The 20,990-nt window shown below is 33.3% G+C and overlaps 1 protein-coding gene across 1 annotated transcript; it reads right to left on the bottom strand.

Moving 5' to 3' along the window:
* Positions 1-2,415: 2,415 nt before the first annotated feature.
* On the bottom strand, positions 2,416-20,859 carry LOC138308222 (long-chain-fatty-acid--CoA ligase 4-like). The gene is made up of 17 exons (XM_069249193.1): positions 20,763-20,859; positions 16,380-16,552; positions 15,651-15,863; positions 15,056-15,233; positions 14,461-14,567; positions 13,692-13,833; positions 12,833-12,913; positions 11,368-11,437; positions 10,972-11,030; positions 9,743-9,807; positions 8,943-9,014; positions 8,224-8,363; positions 7,149-7,321; positions 6,698-6,772; positions 6,265-6,453; positions 5,225-5,500; positions 2,416-4,254 (listed from the first exon to the last, which is right to left on the bottom strand). The coding sequence occupies exons 2-17, from the start codon at positions 16,512-16,514 to the stop codon at positions 4,100-4,102; spliced, it is 2,130 nt and encodes a 709-aa protein (XP_069105294.1). The 5' UTR covers positions 16,515-16,552; positions 20,763-20,859; the 3' UTR covers positions 2,416-4,099.
* Between the last annotated feature and the right edge of the window lie 131 nt (positions 20,860-20,990).

The following is a 20,990-nucleotide window of genomic DNA, read 5'->3' on the forward strand; positions in this document are numbered from 1 at the left end:
ATCATTTTCGATACACATTTTAAAAAGAGTTTCACTACGGACGGGATACTTACATGTAAAAAAATCATCAAAAAAGATATATGTATTCTGGGGAAAATTCATGTTGGTCATAGTATAAATTATATTTATTTCAAACTCAAGAAATATTCTCTAAACAAGTACCCAGTGTATACATGACATGTATTTACTGTACGTATTTTTTTTAATGTCAGTCGGATTAAACGTTGTAATTCAGCATCAATCATTTCCGGGTTAATTCCGATCACCTGATTTCAGTTGAATAAGGGCGCAAAATGACTCCTAGGAGATATTATTATACATTTTTTAAGGAAATCGCGAAATAAACGTAATCCAGCTGATTACAATGTATTCGTCTCAATAATAACTTCACACGAAATGTCTTCTGCATCACATACTGATTGTGGAACAATGATACTGTAATGATCACCAATAAAGATACGGGTACAGTTGGTGAGATGCTCCACCGCCGACAGAGCATAAATGATATTCATCATTTGAACAATAATTGGTGTTTAATTGTGTATATATAAATATGTCTAATTAACAAAAACAATAATATAAAATAATTAATTCTGCCTTTGATGCATGCGCAATTAGTACTTCATTCTATATAGGATATAGTGGCACAGATTTTTTTCGGGATGCAAAATAATTATTTTTTTATAGTTTTAACTTAAAGTAAAATTAGAAGCTCAAACTTTTCAATTGTGGTAATGGTGTAAAGTACATTGTAAGTATCTTTTGAAACTGAAGAAAAATACTAAATCGTCTGCTCCTGTTTTAGATAGTGAAAGAATACCATTTGTCAGCGGTGGAGCATCTTTTAGCGTTTATCGTTGAAACATGTATACATAAAGAAGTAAGACGTAGGTATCTAACAACACTTCAAACTCTTTTGTTTCTTCGAAAATTACGAAAATAAAGTCATGAATTACTGTATCAATAAAAAATGAAATTGTATTCATCAATTAATTTTCATTTTTCTAAAGTATCAAAGAGTGCAGAAAGACTAGAAATACATGTAGAAAACAATATGAAAGAAATATTTTCGAAGCATTTAAATAAATTTATTGGAACTGTATAGGACTATTGATATATCACGGAAGACGAAAGTTACAAGACCACCATTTTGACTTATAAAAGTATAACTTTCTACCAAAACATGGCACAACATAAAAAAGAATACAATGGACAAAACTAGGCACTATCATATTGTAATCATACGAAGATATATTCAACAAATACACTAAACTTTCAAAATAAAAAATACCAACAAACAGAAAATAATTTTCTATAAATCAACAAATATTCGTGTATATTAAATTTCACGTATTTCAGAAATCGCGAAAATTAAAGTAAATATAGGTCAAGCTCTCGGAATTAAATCGAACCACAGGTTTACGACGCGCAATACAAATATTTTCAGTATTTTTTTTTTATTTGCGCGTTATAAACCTATGATCGATCAACGCTTAGACATGAATATAAGAAATCATAAACTGCCTTAGGTATTTATACGCGAAGTTACGTCGCCGTACAAAATTTGGTTCATAATTACTGGAGCGATGTTTGAGAACGGTATCATTGTTGTTTATTAAATATATTGTTAAAATTTAAAACAATTGTCTTCCAGACGAAGAAAATATTTAATTTAAACAGTACAATCGTCTCTTATTGTACAAATTTCGGCCTCTTGCCGATTTGTAAAAGATGAGATATTTCTACTGTTTTAATTGTATTTCAAAGACAAAATACAGATAGAAATAGGAAACAGAGATATACCATTTAAAGTTCCAACGTCAAATAATAAGGGAGTAAAAAAGAAATATAACAAGCATATAATTCTGGTTTTATTTCGGTCATTTGTAACTTATAAAGTATAAAAATAGAGTTTGGGTAATCTAACAACATAACGAAAATGCAAACTTAACATTGTGACTTAGAAGACAATCATAACTTAGAAGACAATCATATACTTTTAGTATATATTGTAAGGAACAAACTAATTAAATTGGTTTTTACTCTGCTTAATATGTTTCACATAAACCTTGTCATTGTAGAAATTAACACGGCAATCATTAGTGCTTAATGTTGAGAATACAATAAATGTTATTTAAGTATACATAATTGTGGTAAGTTTTGCTATCGTTTCAATTAAGACAAATAAATGTGCATCTATTGGTGACTAGCTTAATAAGCGTGCAAAAATCAAAGATAAAAACAATTTACATAGAAGCAAATCTATATAGATATACATACTTTGAAATATAGCACATGGTTGGAGGATATCCAAACAAAACAAAATATAAATGTAGCTACACTCTCTGTTCGTCAATTGCCTGGTATATCTTATTTCGTGTTTTGTGGAGGAACTTATTTTGCTAAATGAATGTATTTTTGCGCGTAACGTAATATGCCAAATATAGAATGGAATAGCTATAATGTATGCCTGCGTGTTTGTCCGTTAGATTTACAAAGCAAAAGCAACCAACTTGGTACATCTTAGAAAACGCATTAAGATGCTGAAAACCAAATTTCTTTCACGCGCGATTTACTTTCTCGAAAAATTCGTTATCGAATTAAATTGAAAAGGTTTGTTTCTGCGAACATATTTTTGCATTTCTAGAATTGATATGAAATAATACTCAAGCTTGATACCGCAGAATGGAAATCGCAAAATTCGGTAGTCTGAAAAGCGATAGTTTAAAGTATGTCGTAAAAGACCTACAATTCCTATATATCCAAGTAATATAATTTATATTGCCAACACCTGCATTGTTAAACATTGAAATCTTGACGATTGCTACATCACAATAACACATGGCATATTCTTAATACATACACATAATGAAAGGCAGTTTAAAGCATACAACAAAACAGATTTTAGGAACTTGGCGCACACCTTCAAATGCAACGTAAAAACAAGACATAATATGGATAATTTACACGTGTTCAAGAGAGCAAAATTCATAACTACATATATTGAGAAATAGGTCATATTTATTTGAATGTTATTGTTAATATCAAAGAGAGCAGAATTCATAACTACATATATTGAGAAATATATGAAGTTATGAATTTGCAAGTTATTCTTTCACAATCACAATTAGTCCGCTAAAGATTTTTACGAACAGGCAAGAAGATTGGGTCTCTGATGAATGCAAATTGAACTCTCATTACATGATAAAGTGAGCTAAATTCATACACCGACAATAGAGTGGAGATCATTGAAAGAGGTATGTTTATAAATTATGTCATCCTGAAATTCAAAATCATGATCTATATAATATAAACAGAACGTTCTTTACCAATACAATGTACATACTATCAACATGATTACTGAAGGGATTACAGAAGTTTTACTATTAGAAAACCTCAGTTTTCTAATGAAAAAAATTAAGCTTCAATTCTGAGTACATTCAGTATAGTTGAAGAACTAGCAAAATCTAAAAAAATTGATATTTACAAATAATTGTGAACTACAAATTATTTAGTTTCACGTCTCTTGGTAATTACAAGACAATATGGTATTTGGTTTAGTTTCATTGTATAAGTCAATTAAGTATATGGTGTATGTTCAATACAATACACGTGATAATTGGTTCAGTTACTTCATTAAGAAATATATATAACTGTACATTTACATGTAAGTAAAACTCTGACTTAAAAGCAAATACTCAGCACAACTGAGTTACAACATAGCTGGATACAAGAGCGAAACAGATTGTATTCAAAGCTTAAAATGTGAAATCACATTTGCAATCCGAATCCGAATCTGTATTCTGCTAAATTCTGATTGACGTAACTCATTCACCCCTAAGGACATATTAGGCTCTTCCAAATCAAAGATAAGACCAGTCCATTATGAAGTTTCAGGGGAGATTGGGTTAACCAATACATCTTAACAAAAAAAAATCACAGCTTAAAAAGTTACAATTGATAAACATGGAAACCGTTGCCATTGCTCTTAATTGCTTACCAGCTATTGAGGACATTATAATTTTTGCCGGAATTATAAATTGAAATTCCTACCAGCCTTTGAGGGTACTACATGTACTGTCACTTTTAGAAACATTTCCTATCGACGGTACATCCTTGCTATATCAGATTTGTAGTGATGTTCCATAGCTTTCCTCTTCAGTTTGAAGGAGTCGGTGACGAGTCCGGAGTCTGGCATCCAGGGTTCTGGGACCAATGTTATCCCTTGTGGTAAGCTGAATTTCTCCACACCAGCTGTGTAACATAAAACACAATTGATACATTACAACCCTTACACAGATATTTAAATTGGCAAGCTTTATTTTTTGCAACAGAATGATCTTGATATCATCATATGATATATAATATATTATTAGAGGGAAAGGGTTGATATAGGCACTGCCTGTTACCCAATCCCATTGTGTATAATTTATATATACAATGAAATATTTTGAATTGAATATGATATATTATTTACATTATAAAAAATATTGTCTTTGATTGCTAGCAAATAAGAGTCCCACCAAAATTAACAAATTTCAAGAATCATGGGGTGGGGGTTGGGGTGGATGTTATCTGCAAATAAGACCCTCATCTATTTTCCCAGTGTGGTGGAGGCTGAATGTGATGAGCAGAATCAGTGTAAAAGTCAAATGAAGTTATCGTGCATCAGTTTACCAATGAACAAAAGACACATAATGATAAAATGTATGTTGCTTACTTCTCATTTAATTAGTGTAGCCGGTAATTCATAAGTGATTTTCTGAGATTAAATATCAAGAACCACAAAGATAGTGAATAGTACTTATGTATAGGTGAAAAGTATCTTCAACATCATTCGTCGATATATTATGTATATGTATCAATATACCTTGTTCTCACTTCAAATCAGCATGGCCAACAATAGTATAATGATTTATGTCTTTTGGCAAAAAATTGCAAAGGCATTCAACATTGATTAATATCATATCTGCAGATGTCAATGTTTATTCAATTATTCAAACATTCATTATGTAACGTAGGTGCTGTTCGTGATCTGGCACAAATGTAGTTAGTTGATATCTCAATTTAGGGTACATAGGGTCAGATGGTTGCAAATTCTTAATTTATGTTAATCATGTTGAAGGTTACAGTTGGTAATTAGAATGTTTCGCAAATTCATCAGGTTTCAAGTGAAGGATTCAAATGTATCTCTTTTGAAATAAGACAGTTGAAAGTATCTTACCTTTTGAACCATATTCATTGAGCTTTTTCAGGAATTCTTTTGCAAGCTTTTCATTCTGGCATAATTTATCAATGTCATCTTCTTCTATCTTCATTTCCTTTGCTAAAGATTTCAGATTCTTTTGATTCGGTACAACCAAAGTGACTGTAAAACTATGGCGGCTGTCGCCGACTATACAAATTTGTTCAACAAGAGGAGACATTTTAAGACCAGTCTCGACCTGACTCAGGGCGACATACTCTCCCATCTGTAGTTTTACTAGATCCTTCTTCCTATCTGAAAAACATTGAAATGGTCATTAAATATTAGATGTTCCCAGAAGAATACAAATAATACTTTAACATTGGAAACCTTTCTTCATGTGCAACTACCAATTTTAGAGAAGATGTAATCACAGATATTTTAGCAAATAAGGAATAAAAATTTCACTGATCATGTGATTAAGCTGCCAGTTAATCAACTTTTGAACAACCGGGCCATAACTATGATAAAAAACATTGTTTGCATTTTAGAATTCTATCCCAATCAAATGCATAATAATAATTATCTTGTATTCAATTTCAATAATATTTGCTATCTTAATTACCAAAACCATCCATCTGATATACCTATATAGTAACTATTTATATAATAACTAGAGAACAAACCAAAAATAGAATAAATAAAATAGTTTTATCAATAATTAGTCATTTCTATTACCGTGTTTGACCAAATAAGTGCCAGAGAACTTAAAAAGTTTAATAAATGAAGGTGCAATTATGGTTATAGAATCAAACTTGGGTCAACATCTCACACACAAAATTATTGTGCAGAATTAATCACTATGCAAGAGAAATCAAATAGAGAAACCTACCGGTACACAGTTTTTATAGTTTTAGACTGAATTTAATTTGAGGTGAAATTGAGGCCACAAAAAAAGTGTGTGTGTGTGATTGTTGCGATGAGAGGTGTGTGTGTGCACAGTGATTGTTGCGATGAGAGGAATTATTTGGTCGAATACGGTGATAGATGTTGTGGCAAAATGTCCTGTTGGTACTTACCTATGATTCTAAGACAACCGTCTGCCTCAAACTGACCAATATCTCCAGTACAGAAGTACTGAATACCGTCTATCTGTGTAAAGTCCTCTTGGGTCTTATCTTCCATCTTATAGTAACCTTGTACTATGTTGCCCCCACCCATCAATATTTCGCCACGGGGGTAGGGCTTGTCTTTGTCTGTATAGTTTCCTGCAATAAAACAAAAAGCTTTGTAGTTTATAGTCACTATTCAGCTACTATAGCCTTTAATATCTAAGTTACGAGTTCAAACCAAATGAGGGACAGTTGCCAGATACTGACAGCAGGTCAGAGGATTTTCTACAGGAACTCAGGCTTTCCTCTTTCTCTTTAACATTTTACAATCAAGCTTAAATAACACTGGCTGTGACATGTAAAAGGACTTGACATTATGTGATTGAACATAAATACAAACCCTCTGGCCAGTCTCTTAACCTGACTTCTCCACAAAACAAGGGTGCTCCAACTCGACCTGTACCCAGATCTCCAACTGAAAAAGAAAGCATTTCAATCAACAAGCATGTCACCAACATATTAGCACTTCCATTTTTCAAAAACAGCAACCACTGGCCAAAAGCATATCTAACTGCATACTTACTATTTTTTATAATTTTTTTTTTTTTTGTGGGTCTATATGGTACCTATTCTGTCTTTGCATATTACAGAGTTATCTCCCTTCTGGGCAGGTATCCATGGTGACATTATTATTTGTGAGTGAAAATCACGTCGTTGTCTCTGAAAAGTATGAAGTTGCACTCGCGATATAAACACATGACATCACAATCAATACCTACAAACAGGGACAGATAACTCTGTAATATGCAAATCAGAAATACCCTTTATAACACAGAATAGACTAAACGTACCCTCTGTAATGGTTCCAGCACCACATGTCTCGGTCAGGCCGTAACCTTGGAGTACAGGACAACAAAAACAGACATTCATAAACCTCTGTGTTTGTTCTGATAGGGGAGCGCCACCACTCAACATCATCCGGATATTTCCACCTAACAGTTCTCGAATCTTCTGGAATATCAATCTGGAATAGAAAGGAGACGAAAGTATTAAAATACATTATCATAATTATCAAAACATTATCTTTTCTTTGTGTTTTTCTAAATCAAAGATAAATACAAACACCTAAGATAATCTTCTCTACAAGCTCATAACTAGTAATTTCTGTACGACACGAAAAATCTAAATTCAAATCATCTGATCTTTCCATGTTTTTGGGGCCAACACTCAAGGTGTATTTATAATCAGCAAAATAAGAAAAATATCGGGTAGTATTTGTGCAGGACCAGTATCTCCAGTAGTGATGGAACATAGCTCTTTATAATCTTTCAGCTGAAATGACATTAGTGCGGAATATTGTCTTTTAGCGCCATTCCATCACAAATGCAATAAAAACAACATAGTTCTGCACAAACATTATAAGAATCACATTCACATGGTATATGGATTTTTCCCATTGATGAAACTGCATGAAATTGTTACTATTTCCCAACAATAGTGTTTTATACTAATATAATTAATTTTCTCTTTGTTTCTGGCTTTCTGATTGGCCTATTCATTTTTTTCATTCCACGATGAAAAAATATCCGAGAATGGCGCGGAAACCCGACGTTATCGTGACGTCACAATAGAAACATTGACATTGCGTATTGATTTGGAAAAAATAATCCCTTGGAAAAAAATCAATGGAATCGTACGTGTAAACGTATTTCGTTTTATTCAGTAGCCTGGAAAATTAATTATAAGCATTGAAGTCACTATATTTTTGAATTTCATCGGGGTATGAAATAAATTTTGTTTGCAAACTTTTGTGAGAATCCGATATGCGGATTCACACCGTTTGCAAACAAAATTTCTTTCATACCCCGATGAAATTAAAAAATAGTGACTTCAATGCTTAAATATAATTAATTGCCTATCACTTACTTATTCAGTATAGGAGTGTTGTAGCCTCTGATCAGATTCCTTAGTTTGTACTCGTAGGAAAACTTGAACACAGCTTTAAATACGGGTCCTCTAGACTGTACCTTGTCTTCAACCCCTTTGTAGAGGCGGTCCATTATAACCTGTTAATCAATATCATCTAAATATAATGTATACATGTATCAAGAGGCTCAGAGGGCTTGCATCACTCACTCTGGTGAAGGTTAGTTAACTTAACATTGGCAAAATAATACACAATCAAAGAAACCAGGTAATCCCTAAAACTTAATACTTACTATTTTCATATACCAGTAGATACGATGCTGTGGATATTCAGCCAATTTATTTTCGCGCATACAATATTTTAATTCTTCATTATTTTGCATAATTTTGGGCGAGATATTGAATGTGAATTGAAATGTACCGTGTAATGATTGCATGAATAATGCACAATTGTTAGTAAGAGCCCTTGATCAAAAATGATGTATTCAAGACTATGTTGGAAATAATGAAGACACAAAATGCAGGCAACATGAGTGTATTTCCTAGACCAGCAAGAATTACATGTGTAAGTATGAGAGAAAATAAGAACCTTTATTTTGTTTCAGATTTGATCAAAATGCAGGTACCATTAATTTGTAAATCTCATTTATTAAAGCTTGTATTTAGACTAATATTTCTCTCATCATTATCATTAAAAGTATTAAAGGGAGACAACTCACCGGCACGGCTGCCATCAGGGTCGGCTTCAGGACAGATAAATCCCCTTTACTTCCTTTCTTTATTTTACTGGACTGCAAATACATGCAAGAAAATAATTTTAGTCATCAAACATTCCATATTAGTCAATAGAAGCCTTCAGTTCCAAGCATAGTCATGTTGATTTTGATGTACGTGTTAATCAATAAAAAGAGTTTACAATTTAAAACAACACAATTAAATCTAAATATCTTCACTCCAGTTACGTTTTCATTGGTTTACTAAGTGGAGAATAGGGTAAGACTTAGGAGGGGAGGTAAGAAAGGTGAAAGTGGGAGAAGGAGTGGAGCGGAGATGGGAGGGAAAGAAGAGGAGAAAAGAGAAGAAGACAGATGAGGAGAACAAATGGAAGGATAAGAGAGAAGGGGAGGTTTGAGGAGGGGCAGAGAAGCATAAGTTTGGTTTGATTCGATTAATTTTAGTTTAATGTCCTATTAAAAGTCAGGGTCATTTAAAGACGTGTCATGTGTGTTGGTAGAAGAAAGTCAGAGCATCCAAAATAGAAATGACTAATGAAAATGACCAGCGGTCAAGACTTGGCAACTGCCCCACATGGAATTTGAAATTGCATCCCAGAGGTGGAGGGGCTTGTGGTAATATGTTGGGAAATCTAAACCACTCCCTCACTGTGGCCCCAAAGGAAAAGGGGGAAGGAAGGAGTGAAAGTGGCAGATTTGTTTATAATACAAATACAATGATCTGTCATTAGGGTAGAATTATGATGGAGTAGTCGAGGATTTACTTAAAGACATGTAGGCATTACCTGATCTGTCAATGTAAGAGGAGAAGAATAGCCTATACACGTTCCACAGGCCACGCAGGACAACTCTAACAAAATAAAACAAAAATCAGTATGAAAAGTTAGAAGTTACACATATTTTAAGGGTGCAGTGGTCATAAATAGAGTTACATGTAGCCATTTTTTAACATATATTATCTAATAAAGACATTGTTTAAATCATGACATCAACAGAATGACTTAGACTTGTCCAGCACATTTTGTCGATTAAACAGCTGGCCACCACACCCTATACGATGTTGACAAGATTATTTTTCCTGACAGGCAAATTCTATTGCTAGATTATCTCCCCCTAGTCCTGACAGGCAAATTCTATAGCTAGATTATCTCCCCCTAGTCCTGACAGGCAAATTCTATTGCTAGATTATCTCCCCCTAGTCCTGACTCCTGACAGGCAAATTCTATTGCTAGATTATCTCCCCCTAGTCCTGACAGGCAAATTCTATTGCTAGATTATCTCCCCCTAGTCCTGACAGGCAAATTCTATTGCTAGATTATCTCCCCCTAGTCCTGACAGGCAAATTCTATTGCTAGATTATCTCTCCCTAGTCCTGACAGGCAAATATTGTGATTATTCCCTAGTGCTGACAGGCAAATTTATTCTCTCCCCCTAGTCCTGACAGGCAAATTCTATTGCTAGATTATCTCCCCTAGTCCTGACAGGCAAATTCTATTGCTAGATTATCTCCCCTAGTCCTGACAGGCAAATTCTATTGCTAGATTATCTCCCCCTAGTCCTGACAGGCAAATTCTATTGCTAGATTATCTCCCCCTAGTCCTGACAGGCAAATTCTATTGCTAGATTATCTCCCCCTAGTCCTGACAGGCAAATTCTATTGCTAGATTATCTCCCCCTAGTCCTGACAGGCAAATTCTATTGCTAGATTATCTCCCCCTAGTCCTGACAGGCAAATTCTATTGCTAGATTATCTCCCCCTAGTCCTGACAGGCAAATTCTATTGCTAGATTATCTCCCCCTAGTCCTGACAGGCAAATTCTATTGCTAGATTATCTCTCCCTAGTTTATAAAAGGACATGCAGCAAAGAGATAAATTATCAAGCCAAGTTTGGCGATGATTTCAATATGCTATGCTGAATGAGAAAGTGCTTTATAATAATTATTCATATAGAAGGGAGGTAACTCTTAACTAAATTTTTCAACTTTATGAATCAGAATTTAAATATAGACAAACCTGCACTCAGCTCCAATACATGGGCCAAGGGGAGATAACCCACATATGTGTCATTTGGACTGAAAAGAGAAGCAAAAATCTCATGAAGATCTTTCATAGAGAATTTCATGAAAATATACCAAAATGAAAAAAAAAATTGTAGAATTGAGGAAATGATTTAATCAATATTCAAAAGATGAAGGAAACAAATATAAAAAATCCCTTCAGCATATTTAGGATAATGGCTTAATACAATGTAGATCAGCTATATATATAAGATCTTTCCCAGATATGACAATAATCCAATATTAGTAAATATTCAATGTATTTCCTAGTTCAGTTACCAGATAAGCATTGTTTTATGTGGTGACAAAAATGATGTAATACCATAATAATCTACCACTGAAATACCCCTACCTTAGTCCGGCAATTTTCTGCACCTGCCCGGCCATTCCACACATCAGGTTACCATGACTGATGACAACACCTGTAAAAACATTGTATAACATATTTGTTTGCTTTCTTTGGTTGGTTGGTTTATTTTTGTCCTATTTACAGCAGCTTTTAAGAGGCACCTCTCCTGCATGCAACATGTGTCTGAGTGGATGTCTTTATATTTTGGAGGCTGTAGTATGTTCGTATTGCTTTAATTTCAATTCAAAATAATTTTTGCTTTATTTGAGACTTCAGTTTTTAAATTATTACCAATTTACACTTCTATAAAACATTCCAAAACCAATTGTATATACACTGTACATGTACTTTTTTAGCATCTATTTTGTCATCATTTAAAGACCCACTACCTAACAAGAGCTGTTGGAGAAGAACAAAGCTCGCCTATTCAGAAGAAGTTGATGTTGAAGTATTTACTATTTTTAACATGGAAATATGACAAATTAACAGACTCAAAAACCCCCTAAAGGGCCCCAAATTGGTTGTATTAGGAAAATAAAATCATAAACATTTATGATGACTTAAGCTTAAACAATAGACAAAATAGAAACTTGCTCAAAAACTTTAACATGGAAATATGACAAATTAACAGACTCAAAAACCCCTAAAGGGCCCAAATTGGTTGTATTGTCATGTTCAGCATCCATACACATTAGGAAAAAAAAATCATAAACATTTATGATGACTTTAGCTTAAACAATAGACAAAATAGAAACTTGCTCAAAAACTTTAACATGGAAATATGACAAATTAACAGACTCAAAAACCCCTAAAGGGCCCCAAATTGGTTGTATTGTCATGTTCAGCATCCATACACATTAGGAAAATAAAATCATAAACATTTATGATGACTTAAGCTTAAACAACTGACGAAACAGAAACTTGCTCAAAAACCTTAACGTGAAATGAGACGCCAATGCTGACGCTGACGCCGACGCCGACGCCGGGGTGACAACATTAGCTCCGCCTTTTCGAAGAATAGGCGAGCTAAAAAGGTAAAGGTTTCTTAAAAACGTTAATAACATCACAAAATATGTACCGATGGCCTATAATAAGGTTACAACACCAAACATATGCAAGATTTCCAGCATAATATACGTGTATGATAACAGTGGAGAGTCATTTCGCCATTTTGGCGTCAACTTCCTTGAAATATTTAGAACGACAGTGGGAAACATAAGACGACCCAAGTTATGAAAATTTTATTCATTTTGATCAAATTGTTTAGAAGGGGATGATACATGTAATATTAACAGTAAGTTAGTAACTTTTGTAACTCTACAAACTTATCGATCTCGTTTTACATTCCCATCTTAAGAAATTAAAAAGCCGTTGAGGCCAGCTAGTGGGCCTTTAAGGAAGATAAATACCTTTTATAAGAGTATTGGAAATGTGCCATCATTTAAGGATGATAATTACATATAGATACCTTTAGGGACCCCAGTAGATCCACTAGTGTACATAATCACAGCGATGTCTTCTCGCTTTGGCTTTGTTACCGGTGTCTGGACTGAAATACAATTCAAAAGCATAATCAACTAGAACTGTCGCCAGAGAGGACAACTAATACCTGCTGCACAAATTTAATAATAACTCCATCAATAGGGGATATTACAGAACCCTATATAGTTTACTCAACTCCCCTTAATGTGAGGGTTCTGTGTACCAAATTTATCAAAATCTGTCAAGTAGTTTAGGAGGAGTTTGTCGGACAAAGTTGTGTCTACAGACAGACAGACAGACAGAAGGACAGACGAACAACCAGACTCCAGTTACCCCCTTAACTTCGTTGTGGGGGGTCGTAATTACATATCAGGGCCCAGTTTCATGAATGTTCCTTAACTTTAAGGAATTGCTTAACTTAAATTTCCCCATAGAAAAGCATTACAAAAGTTAAGGCAAAATTCTTAAGTTAAGGAGCCTTCCTTAAAATCTGTAATACTTTCCTATGAAGAATTTTAAGTTAAGGGATTCCTTAAATTTAAGGAATGTTCATGAAACTGGACCCAGGAGCAGTAACATCTCATCTATATAAAGGTACATTGTATTATGATAATTCCTCTCTTAACCATGAGTAATATGGTTATGAAAAGGCTTAAGATAACCACTTACTTAAAATCTATAATTTGAAATAATGCTAACATATATAAATCATATCATTTTTGTTTTTCTAAAAACCTACAAGATGACACTTAAAAGAAAAATTACTATGACCCATACTGTTAGTATCAAATTTGTTACTTTTTAAATTAATTCTCGCGTAAAAAATCTGTCTATTTATGACTTACTGTTTTCTGGCATGGCTCCCATTGTCTCGACTTCAGCCATAGACAGTACCTTGACATGACTAGGGAAGTCACTGATCTGAGGAACGCGATCACTACCAATATAGATCAGATGACTCAGCTTCGGCATCTTGTGGATGATTCCCTATAGGGAAAGAAAATCACAAAACTTATGACCATGTAAGCATAGTAAATAGCTAGTAATTTTTACTTTTAATTATCAAGAAACTAAATTCTGTCAAAGTAAACTTCATTGGCTGTGTGTCCATCATTAATCTATCAGGCCAAATCATTCTGGTGCCCAACATTCTGTATTTGCAAATTACAGAGTTATCTGCCCTTGCAGGTAGGTATTGATTTTGACTTCATGTGTTGGTGAGTTTAACGTCATTTTACTTTTAGGAGAAAACGACGTGAATTGCGCTCACAAAACAATGACGTAACAACTGATACCTACCCGCAAGGGAGCTAACTCTGTAATATGCAAAGATGGAACAGAACGACTTATAGTTTAGTCAATGGAAAGAAGGATCTTTCTCTGTTTTTACCTAATCTTTTCCCTTTTGAATACTGAATATGCATAGGGAAAGTGCAATATGTATGACTGTTTTTCTTCTTACATATTTGAAAAGAAAGAACCTTTTCAAATAAACAGTGACTTTTAAACAATAGCAATTATATTACATGTATTTAATTAGAAGCAACTTAAAAGGTTGTTTGTTTTCCTTCTGAACAGTACATTGTATGATAAGAAACACCTGCAGAGCCTCACTTTAAATTTCGGTAGAAGAGACGAGCTGGTGATTACATAGGACACTTCTGATTGGTTGACACCATGAACAACAGCATCCAATCCCAGTGTAGCATAAAGCGTCACAACTACAATCATAAAACAAAGCTTCATTGTCTAATTCAAGATTAATTCTCTCATATCAAAAGCATTCATCATTAATTATGGATAAGCTTGAAGTTTTCAAATCTCACCTACTGTATTCGCCATTGTTAGCGCCCCTCCTCCTATAAATGCCCATCCCCTATTCTGTGAAGGAGTTGAAGTTGTATAAACGCCCTCATCCCATGAATTTAACAATGTACGTTTTACAACATGTGATGCCTCTGACATCAGCATTATATCCCATAATTTACATAAACTTGTGATTCTTTAACATGTGAATCACAACATATAGTTTTATCAAACACAGGACAATGGCCAAGCTTGACTGCTTTTATCAAACAAATTGACTTGTTAACTTGCAATTTCCAAACACCCTAAATTATTTCCCTCATTTTTTTTGTTAATTTATTATCTTTGAATTTATGAATGAACTATATTGTCCCTTTTGGTACATATTTTACGGTTTACTTACCAGGAAAGTTGTACTTCAAACAGGCCTGAGCAGCAATCATCCATTCTGCTCTCGTTTCGGAGAATATAAGAGTATTTTTACGGGGTTTCTGACCAAGGGCGAGTAATCCACTCCCAAAATTTGTGGTCCTTGCAAAAGCTTCCTCATATGTTATCCAGTGATAGTTACCCATGAGCACCTGTAATGTAATTGTATCTGTGGCAGTACGGTTTGGTGGAATTGCACTATCAGAGATTAATCTATTTCTGATTCACTACCAATTATGGGTATGGTATAATTCCTCTCAAGACTGAAAAATAAATCTTTTTTGAGCTAAATAATATTACAGTTACAAGTAGGAACATTTTTACCTGTGACATATTTTTCATCATTTTGATTGTAAATTTCTTCATATTCTACTGAATGACGTTTCATTCGCCTAAAGGTTCAAGTTCAGGGTCAATTTAGAAAAAGTTCTGTCAGATGTGGATAAAGGATTTTGTATATCAGGCAGAAGTTATTCGTGAGTTTGCAGGATAAAAAAATAGGTTTTTTCATTCTCTTTTTTATAGTTACCTGAGATAAGTATAAAATCAGACTTGAACCATGCTTTTACCTTCTTAAATACTCGTCCATTTGGTTGTTTTTCATCTTCTTCACTCAAAAGCTCACGTGTTCCCAAGCAAGGTTTTGAAGCATACAAGTGCACAGCCCTTATGAAGAGGTCATCAACTGTATCACATTCTTGAAACAGGGAAGATACTAACTGACCTCCAGGGAGATCGATGGCTCGATAAGGTCCACCTGGTAAACCTCCAACTGACTTTGCCTAGAGATAAGTAACACCCTTCAATCATGGAGCAGTATTTGACAGGCAAATATTCAATAAATAGGATTCCCTCAAATATACATTCCATATTTGACCCAAAAAGTGATCCTCTCTTAAAAGGGTCCCTCTCCCATTTTGGGGACTTAATTTCACTTACGTTGACTTGAATATAAACTATATTAACTTATATTATATATATTAAATATAAACTATAAACTATAAAATATAAACTGAAGGTTTGTCTATTTGATTTTTAAAAAAATAGATTCATGACTTAATTACTCTGTGAAATAACTTCGTCCTTATTTTATAAATGCCCCTTCATTTCATATTTTTTTAAATCCACTAGGCGCTTATTGGGCTAATTATGGTATTTAAAAGATAATTGATTTCTCAATGACAAAAAAAAAAAAAAATTTTTTTTATATGAAACTGAGCTTAAAAACAAGACAGCATAAATATTAAATAAATTTCATTTTAATTTTCCACATGGAATAAAGAGTTGTCTACCCTTACCTTGATTCTTCTAGAATATTTCCTTTTGATGTCAGGACGATGAATAACGTAATACGGCACAAATGTGATGATGTTGTACATGAGCGCCACCACATTGAGAACGCCAACCAGGGCAGACACCCAAACATCGGCCATCTTGGTTTCTATGAAAACCTAGCTAGCACATGCAGTGGCTGAAATCACAAAACAGTTTTTCCTAAAGTTTCACGGAATGATCATGATGCATTTAATCAAACTCTGTTTACTTCGAAATGATAGTGTGTTTTTTTGTAAGCGCGAACAAAACTTCACATTATATACATTATAACTCAAGACAGCTTATTCCTAATTTGCATATTACAGAGTTATCTGCACTTGCAGGTAGGTATTGATTTTGACGTCATGTGTTTGCAAGCGTAACATTATATATTTCGGAGAAAACTACTTGAATTGCGCTCACAAAATAATGATGTAATAATCGATACCTACATGCAAGGGAGCTAACTCTGTAATATGCAAAGAGCTTATATTATACATAATAATCCACACGCTAGAATTATTGTGTACATTTGTATAGATATTTATGAATAAAAATGTTCAATGTTAGTTTGCATGATCGTTAAGCAAGTATTGGAAAAGACCTTTGTCATACTTCACTAACAAGGATGTTAATTACTAATACAATGTATTTTTTCCTGATGTATATACTACATGTATGGTATATATATACCTACAACCTTGTATGCTTCTAATTAATTTACTAATCCACTTAAGTATTAGTGTAATAAAACTGATACACTTGAGTACACAACCCACACACTTAGTCAAGGTATAACTTTTCTAAGAAGCTTTTAAACTCATAACTTTCTATTTGGATGACACTTAATCATATATAATTCAAGTTAAGCATGTGAAGCAGAAAATTGTGGCAAGAATTAGAGAATTTTAAAATGTAAAATCAAATTACTTAGAAACTACAAAATGTTTAGACTATGATTTCAAATAACGTATCTGATTCATAGACTCAGTTGTACAAAATTTCAATAACGTTGAAAAAGTATACATGTAAATTAACCCGTTTACCCCTGAAATTTCTCAATGGACTGATCTAGTCTTTGATTTAGAAGAGCTTAAAAGTGTCTCCAAGGTGAATGAGTTTATTTAGTAAAAGAAAGTCATGAAATCCAATCATTCATGATATAGGCCATTTTCATCAAATACACTTTTAGTCACTAATAATTTAACATCCATCAGACGATAGAGAAATATTGAAGGATCAGATGCCAAGATTTGTAGATGCCAGTGATTTTTCTCCTTATACATATATATAACTGGGGTGGTAAACAACCCCATTCCCAATGCCATCCTCCCCTATTTTTTCCCAAATTCAAAAAGAAATTCCCCAATCAAATCACCAAATAACAAGTAAAACTGGAAATTTGAAACCGTCTTCTCTCTCTCCATTCGTTGATTAACCTTAAACTATAACCAACTACACTCTGAAGATGGTATACGTACCTTTTAATAAAATGAAATACTTTTATAATACCTAATCACCTATAATACCATGTTCAGTAATGGGTAACTTTTTCCCAAAACTGCTCTTTTTCGATTAAAAATTCCCAATTTGTTACAAAAACTTTTTTCCCCAAAATACCCTGAAAAATCGCTGGATTGATTCCTCAAAGACCATTTTGAGCTTTTAAAAACCCACTCCTGTATTTTTGTCTATCCAAATTAGTGCTACATGTTAATCATGGTAAATGACTGTCTAACTTGACAAGTTGTGACTTAATTTGTCAAAACCTGTCTAATCAGGAAAACCTGTGTATTCCAGAACAACTTTACGGCATTATCCTTATTTATTTATATACTATTAATTTAGTTATTAAAACCTGTAAATTCCAGAAACCTGGCTATACCAGCTAAATATTCTGATCTCGGTGAATTTTTAGAACTGACTTGCTGCGATATATACGTAAGGTAAGAAGATTTATTATTTACTCAGAGATAAGATAGCAATGTACGTGGACGGTCATCGACTTAATACTCCGATCAATATTTAAACTACCGGTATTTGGAATTCCTCAATCTAGAGGTGGTGAAATAGGTCAACACTTCCTACATATAACCATAGTACATGTATGCATCACAGTATATATATTGTATATGATCATTAGCCTATATTATACATTCTAGGAGCCAGTATTTAGTTATATGTACAAAATATAAATAATATCTATAAAAGCGACCTTTGATTGGTATAGGTGACAGAGCATGTTTTTAATAATTAGATTATGTTTTATTTTACTGGAAAATTATTGATTTATAGGAAAAAATAACTTTGATGGTAGACAATTTTAAATATCGAACATGTATGCAGACTCAATAGCTAGTATATGTGTGAAAACCATCCATCAATACATTTATGTATTTTCAAACCTTTAATCTACATGTACCAGTACAGTCAAACCTGTCTAAGTGACCACCTCTGTATAAAGACCACATGCTTATTACAATGCTTAATAAATGCTTGTAAATCAATTTGCAGTGTCTCAAATACTGAATACAAACACAATTTGAACTTCATATAAAGACCACTTGGCTTTATACAGACCATTTTTCCCCTTGCCCCTTGGGTGGTCTTTATAGATAGGTTTGACTCTATAGTGTAACATAATTGTCTAAAGCAGATGTGATTAGAGTCACCATACTTGGTTACTATAAACTAGTAAAGGAAAATTCCATATGTAAATATGCCAGAACAGAGAAGATCCATATTAGACATTAAGGGCCAGTTTGAACAAGTTCCACTGTATAGTGTATAAATACATGTACAAGTTTATATATAAATATTTTTCACCTAAAAGTATAGTGTAAGTACCTATACTCTAGCTATTTTATTTTCAAAAAAATAATAATTTTGCATTAAAAATCTTCAAAATACCATCAATAAGACATATAGATGCATTAATATAAAAGACAATGTTATTTCATGGACGTGCATTTTTTTTATTGGTATAAATACTGTACACGTACTCCAATGTGGCACTTTTCGATATAGCATAACATTCGATCTATTTACAACTACATGTACAACATAATATATATGTGATGTACCAGTATATAGGGAACCCCTATATAAGCATGTACATCGTGTTCCTGATTTCTGTGAAAAGGTCTCTTCTTCTAAGAAAATATTGGAGTGGAAAAAAAAAATATATCAGTCTACACTTGGTGATGTATGTCAAATATCATATGACAAACAAGTTTTAGCTTGCTATTAATATCTGTTTGAAGGAAAAGCATTTGACCTTTTTGTAAGTGTGAAGTGTCAGGGTACAATTGTGATTGTTGTTTGACTATACATGTAGCAATTTGATTGAGCTACAGAAATGTGTCATAGCTACATGCACATACATAGTTTGTAGGTATACATGCATAATACACATATAGTTTGCAGGTATACATGCATAATACAGGAAGTTTTGAGATCCCAAAACGATGTGGTTAAAGCACAATTTACCGTCAATTAGTCCCACCTTCTGGTGATTATGACGTCAAGAAACTCATGTCAAATGATAACGTCATAATCATGCAGGGGATGATATGACTAATCGATGGTTATATTTAATTGTACTTTACAATGTCATTTTTGGATCTCAAAACCCCAATGTATTACAAAACATATTGAACTGCATTTCCACATCACTGAATATTCAATTAAATCAATAATATCAGTAAATCAAATAATTAATTAAGTTCCTGAAAATAAATAATTGTAAACAGTACTTCATACATGTACGTGTACATTGTACGGTAATATAAATGAAAAAGATGATATTATAACCTCTTTATTTAATATGTACATCTTATGTGTCTGATGAAATTAAAAATTGCATAAAATAATGCATCTCACAATGCAATGACAGATATTGTATGATGGTAATAATCTGATGATATTCAATGTTTGAGTGTAGACTTCAGCTTTTCAGATCACAGGCGTCTGCTTCTGATTTGATAAAAAATATAATAACCTACCCTTACTATATTGTATTTTTCCAAAACCAGATGCAGACGCCTGTGTTCAGATGGAGTCTAAGGCATATATATGATTTTTTTCCTGCTGCTTGACATCTTTGTAAAATAGTCTGATTTGTTGCATCATATTCATAGATTGACAGTCTTGATCGTTACTAGGCATGTGGAATGTACAAAAGTACATTGTACAATAACATGCACTGTACATGCAGGAGAGTAAGATTTTTGACTTGCAATTTATACATGTATTGAGAGACATATGGTATGACCTTCCGTGAAATTGCCGCAGAAATAAATAAAGAATTGCATATCCGTATATCAAAACATTCAAAGTTTACATATAGAAATAGAATGTACAGCTACCTTGTCAAGTTCGTTTGTGTATTCCGATGTGAGCATTTCGTGTGCCAGGAAAACCCGGAAACGATTACGAGCGAATATGGTCACGCAGACGCTTAAATTAGCGTTGATAACTTGTATAGTTTGTTTGGACAAATCAATCGGAAAGCATTACAAAAATGTATGCGTCCATGTTCTCTAGTGAAAACAGTTTTGAATGCATGCATGCAAATATACTGACTTTTATCTGGA

The sequence above is a fragment of the Argopecten irradians genome, chromosome 14 (assembly GCF_041381155.1).
Source record: "Argopecten irradians isolate NY chromosome 14, Ai_NY, whole genome shotgun sequence".
Classification (NCBI taxonomy): domain Eukaryota; kingdom Metazoa; phylum Mollusca; class Bivalvia; order Pectinida; family Pectinidae; genus Argopecten; species Argopecten irradians.